Source organism: Dermacentor silvarum, chromosome 11 (assembly GCF_013339745.2).
Source record: "Dermacentor silvarum isolate Dsil-2018 chromosome 11, BIME_Dsil_1.4, whole genome shotgun sequence".
In the NCBI taxonomy this organism is placed as follows: Eukaryota; Metazoa; Arthropoda; class Arachnida; order Ixodida; family Ixodidae; genus Dermacentor; species Dermacentor silvarum.
In genome coordinates, this window is record NC_051164.1 from 87,882,366 (window position 1) to 87,888,365 (window position 6,000).

At 47.0% G+C, this 6,000-nt stretch overlaps 1 protein-coding gene across 2 annotated transcripts in view; it reads left to right on the forward strand.

Moving 5' to 3' along the window:
• The window catches only part of LOC119433813 (adenosine deaminase), a 28,356-nt gene extending 24,960 nt beyond the window's left edge, over positions 1-3,396 (forward strand). For both annotated transcript variants that reach the window (XM_049658437.1, XM_037701074.2), the window contains exons 7-8: positions 1,340-1,466; positions 3,131-3,396. In XM_049658437.1, coding sequence (XP_049514394.1) covers positions 1,340-1,466; positions 3,131-3,232 — 229 coding nt within the window. In that variant the 3' untranslated portion in view covers positions 3,233-3,396. The remainder of the gene's footprint in view (positions 1-1,339; positions 1,467-3,130) is intronic.
• Positions 3,397-6,000: the final 2,604 nt, after the last annotated feature.

A 6,000-nucleotide genomic window follows, 5' to 3' on the forward strand; every position in this document is an offset into this window, starting at 1 on the left:
ATAAATAACTTGTGCATGTTATTCTAGCGGGTGATTCAATCCTTTTCATGAAAAATCTTAGCCTGACTGACTTTACAATATTCAATTATTTAGTTACTCGGTAATTATGATGACTCATCATAAAATGCACAAAGTGTCGATCATCCCACCACCTTGATTTGCTTTCAGTGGAGTCTCAAACACCCTGGCATAAAATTATATATGTTTCACACATGTATCGACAGTCGATCATAATTCGTGTCTGAAGAAAATGATGATGAAAGTTTCGTTTCTTGAATTTCGCGCGTAAACCAAATTGCCGGCACGTACCGTCAGAATGACGTCACGAAGTGCAAGGTACTTCTTCATATTCGCGCCATGGCGGCTGAGTAAAAGTTGGCGATAATTGCTTTAGCATTAACAAGTTTAGCATTTAGCTCTTTTAGAAGACAGTGTGGTTCCGTCGGTGCAGCAACTTCAAGACGGCGTAGCCGCCATTATTGCGTTATTGTGTGTTTTCCGGCTTACCAAGCCACTTCTCACAGCACCTGTCGCTTTTTTTGGTGTTGCATGTAGAAGGGTATAATTCATCCTAATACAGGTGGAACAATTTTTCTCTTTAGGGTCCCTTAAGGCTATAGCGCATTCAGGGCACCCTTGCAACCGGAAATATACCCAGCACCCTCCACCGCAGAAACACAAAAATGCGTTTTAGAGGTGTGTTCGGCTTAAAGAGACACAAAAGCAAAACAATAAATCAACTTAGACTGCTAAACTATTCTTTGGAAACTCTGCTGTCATTAATTACACTGCAATGGGTCAATTATTAGAAGAGAAAATGAAGCTCAGTTAATTTTTTTTTTTGAATTTCGTGCGAGAACCCCAACGTCAGCACTTCAGTGTGACGTCACGACTTCTAAAGTAACTTTTCGTATTTGGGCCACGTTGGCTCAGTAAAAGTTCGCGAAACTTGCCACACTCAGTCTTGGGCTCTTTTATAACACAATGTAGTCAATCTTTACCGCTAAAGAATTAACTGGAACCTAGAAGACGCTGCCAAAAACCATGACGTCACGGTGAGCTAGGGCGGGAACTTCAAGGTGGCGTCGCCACTCGCCTCTGTGTTTTTCGTTTCTTTCGGGCTTACCAAGCGGCTCCTCGCGGTAAGAGTCGCGTTATCGATATTGGGGAAGGGTAATCTACTGATACAGAAGAACTCATTTTTCCGTTTAGTGTCCCTTTAAGTACATGGCGGCGACTATGCGATCATAACGCAGGGCGCGGCGCGTAAGATTCGACGTGCGATTGTTGAAGATGCGTGCAGAATAAGCGCATTCTTATTCGCGATGATAATACGTAGGCTCCGGCGTGACGGCGCAAGCTTCTCGCTGAACACCGACAACCCGACCATCACGCACACGACGTTGGACGACGAGTACCGACTGGCGCTGAAGCTCGGACTGACGCCCGACGACCTGCTGCAATGCGTGAGTGCGCCTGTCGTGCGAAATCTTGCGGACCGTTGTATACTCTAGAGTGCTCCCATCTTTCCCTATAGAGATATCTGCTTGAAAATCGGATGATTGAGTCGTGGCATTTTATAATACATTTCGAAGCAACACCTGAGGTAGAATCGCCCTAGAGTGGCGGTTTCTATAGTATAATATCACATCCTGCAATTATTTGACATGCACTTAAGTTAGTGCAGCAAGTATACACAAGAGCCTTTGCACATCTGCCTTCATCGGAATGATGCCGCCGCCGCAAGGGCAACGAACCCGCACCCTCGCCCTCGGCAGCGTGAGCGCCGTCGCCCCTGAGCCGTCGAGGCTTGATGAGTTGCAATGAGAACACTTCCCATTCATTCCTGCCCGACACTTCGTGCTCCCTTTCCGACACTTTCAGTTACTGTAGAGGTTCCTCTGAGTGCGACCACGTTAACAAACCTTTCTCTTTCGTCATGCGCGCGTAAAATAACACGTTTTGCAAGTATAGAACTTCGAATGCGCTGCAAAGAACGATAAGTGGGAGGTTAGTTTTATCGAGGAACGTGTCTGTTCCATAGTTGTGCGCGACGGATGAAGCGTATACACGAGTTGGCGACGGCGGCGTAGAACCTATATATAGGCCTCCCAGACAACACAACACATCCCGTGGATGTCCCGGAAAGATCCGAGCGACCTAGCTTTTTATGGGACGTACTGAGGACATCCACAGCACCATGCCCTCAGCAGGATACATCCTCAGCAGGACATTCTCAGGACGTTGCTTCCAGATGTGTTTATTTGTGAGCTTCATGCTTGCCCGAACGAAATAGATACTAACCGAAAATGAAATGCAAATGGCACACTAAAGAAAAAAAATATTTGTAGAATATTTTGTTTTAAACGTTATTATTATTATTATTATTATTATTATTATTATTATTATTATTATTATTATTATTATTATTATTATTATTATTATTATTATTATTATTATTATTATTATTATTATTATTATTATTATTATGTTATTGGTCGTGGTATCCTAAGCGCACCTTCCACCGACGACGATTATCTTGAAACAGCAAAAGCTGATCTCGAACGCTGTGCTATTGTAAGTGGTGGTGCTGCATGCACCTGAGGTAGTTCGTTTGATACTGAACTGCTTTTTAATGTTGGCACGAAATAAAGACGCAAAATTTTTCAGATTTCAGAGCACATATGAAAGCGCACAAATATCAAAACGGAGCCTTACAATATGGGTTCACATATCCGAGTTGCGTCATGCATATATTAACCTAATTTGTAAATAATGAATTGCCCTCTAATCAGAGTCAAACAGTATATGCCTTGGAACACGTCCCAACATAATCCTAAAATCATCCTCCAATTATGTACCTGGTATGTTCTCGGTATCTATATACTTGGGACGGACAAGTGGACTTGATCAGGAGCCTTTTAGGATCAGTGCTGGACATCCTTAGGATGAACGAATGTCCTGATGCCGACATCCGAGAGACTTACTGCGGATGATTTTGCGTTGTATGGGGGAATATACCGTGCACCTCGTGGCTTTTTTGTTTTGTTTGTTCTTTCCTTTCCTGCCTCGCACGTGCATTTGACGGCATATTCCTTTTTGTATTCGTTTTTTGATTGTCTACTAACAGAATCGCTCGGCCATATCCGCCAGTTTTCTACCTGACGACGAGAAATGGGAACTGGAGCAAAAGTTCAACCGACTCACCTGTCCGGACTCGGCGAACGCATAGGAGGCCGCTGTTGTTCGCTCTGTGCGATTAAAACAGTAAATAAAACACAGTGATTTGCAGGGTTTGGAGACAGGGGAGTATGGAGGTAATTGAGACATTCTTACACCCTCAAGCCAGTAAAGCTGCTTTGTTTTGAGTGCGATTAGCATTATTTGGAAACTTAATCCAGCTTGCGGTCTATCTGTATCTAACCTCTTTCACGCCCAACTTTGGTTACTGGGCAGCCCATGGTTTAATGCGGGGAGCATCGGGATGCTGTGCTGAGGGAACTGCGTTCGAAATAACCAAACGTCTGCCCAACGTGGGTCACTGGGAATGTGCCGCTATTCATTGCCAAAAAACATCTGGAGGACGCTTAAGCTTCGCCTTTAAGAGCGGAACGCGATAGCATTCAAAGATCCCTGGCTGCTTATGCAGGCTTTTTTCTCGTATACTAAAATTGCAATCCGACGCTATCACGTCTGTAGGTTGTGGCTAAGTCGTACTTTACGATTTTTCTGACGGATATTACTTTGAGAAATTGAGTTTTGTTCACTAACGCCTTCCGCCACGCGAAGGGCCTGCCCGGTCGGGGTGGTTCGGGATGATTATTTCCGCCCAAGACGCCGGCGAGCCCACGCCGACGCCGGACTTTCTGCGACATGGAGCCCTTAACGCTGTCGCGTTAAAACGTCCCTTAAAACATATCTGGTGCTCGGCGGGATCGAACCCGCGCCATATGTGTGTGTGTGTTCAGACGCTCACCACTAGATGGCGGAGCACGTCCAGAGGCGAGCGCGAGCGAGGAACCCGTCTACAGCACACGCGCCTCACACATGACGCGTTTCGGCGGCGGCAATACGGTATGTCGCTACATTGCTGATAAATGCCCATCGTATTAACGTTGACAGACGGCCTGAGATGGTTTCTACAGTATTTTAAAAGCGAAGCCTTTTCTTTGCGAACCTCGCCGTGACCGCGCGGGAGCTGCGGCCTGGCTGCTCCCTTGCCGAATATGCCAACCAATCACAGCGGAGCAGGCGCACCGCTGGGTTCCTTGCAGCACCACCAGGCGCGCGGAGACGAGCGAGAATGAAAAGCATGTATGCATACCGGAGTAACTCAAGCAGGCTAGGTGACTATTTGTCACCGCCCCGTTACAAAGGGGATGCCAATAAATAATAATCATCATCATCTGCGGCAGCGGCGGCACCGGCCGTGCGGGAGAAAAAGAACCAGAAAGCTCTCCTTCGCGCATCCACGGCTACACGGTAATGAGGAAGTAAACGCTTCTTGTGGATATCATGGATTCGAAGTGCGCTACGTACGTATGCGCATGCTGCCTCTGAAACCATGATACGTTCAAGGCGTCCGTCCTACCCGCTAGTAGTCAGCAACTCCGCTTAACAATTAAAGGCTCGGTATAATTTATGTGCTCCCGCGCTTGTGTATTTTGTGTGTGTGCGTGCATGTACTCGGGATTCCACTCGTTATGCACTCACGCAAAGTATCGCTGTATATAGATTCGAACTCGTCGGATATGCTGCATTGTTAATTAGTTGCTATATTTGACGGTGTTTTTCCCCGTCAAATTTGGCAGGCAGTCTGGCAACATTGACCCCAGAGTTTGGCAACAAACTTCCACCACACCAGTCGGAACTTTGCCCTTAGATTAATTGTGACGTTTTAACAGCTGCGCGTGCGTGCGTCCCACGTTTTATATACCTCTCTTATGCGATTTCGTGCACGCTGCGTACGCTCAACACACGATCAAGTTTTCTGTTAGATACTTCCAAAGTGGGCGAAGTCCGATGCTACGATCGCACACACGCTTCTCTCGAGCCGCTCTCTGAAACGTCCGGCTCGTGCGTCACGTGTTGTTAGCCTATATTGTAGTGTTCCGAAAACACTTATAGTGACTTTGGAGTAACATATTTACTGAAAATTTAGCGACTTCTATTCTCAATTCTGCGACACACTCCAAAAAAAAAAAAAAAAGGTTGGCAACACTGCTGACAGGGTGATCATCTTTCCGGGTACCATTATTTTGGCGATCGCATTAAAGCTTAAGTATATATATAGAAACTTTATTTGGCTGGAAAATATTTGAAGTATAGCGGTGGTCGGAGCCCCTCAGTCCAGGGCCCCACTGGCCTCTGCCGCCTGCCTGACCTGGCTAATTAAGGACTTTTGTCCTGCCAAGTCGGAACGGGCGAGCTGTGCCTCCCACTGCTCCATTGAGATATTATTAGTGGGCCTATGAGGGTGCTTACTACACTCCCAGGTCACATGTATTAGTGTAGGTATGCCACCGCACCAAGGGCATGTGGCCCTATAGCGGGTGGGATACATGGCATTTAGCAGTTTTAGATGGGGGAATACCCCGGTCTGTATTTTGCGCCAATCGGCGGCCTCTTCCCCGCTAAGTTGTGGGTGAGGCGGCGGGTATTTTCTGCGGACTCCGCGCTGATGAGCAAGGATGTCTTTTGCATTTAAATTGATGGGATTTTGTGAGGGATAGTGTGAGGGGTTGGGGTTCGAAGAGGACGCCATCGCTCGGTTAGTAGACGCTCGAGCTAAAGCGTTAGCCTGTTCGTTCCCCTGTACCCCCGAATGTCCCGGGCACCAGAGTAGGCGATGGCGGTGGTTGAACGATCTGGGGATTATCGCGAGGCTAGCCGCAGTCACGTGCCCCTTAAGAAACATGCAACATGTCTCCCGGGAGTCAGTGACCACGACTGAGTCCCTTTCCGAACGCTCCGCGTGAGCGAGCGCGATCGCCACTGCTA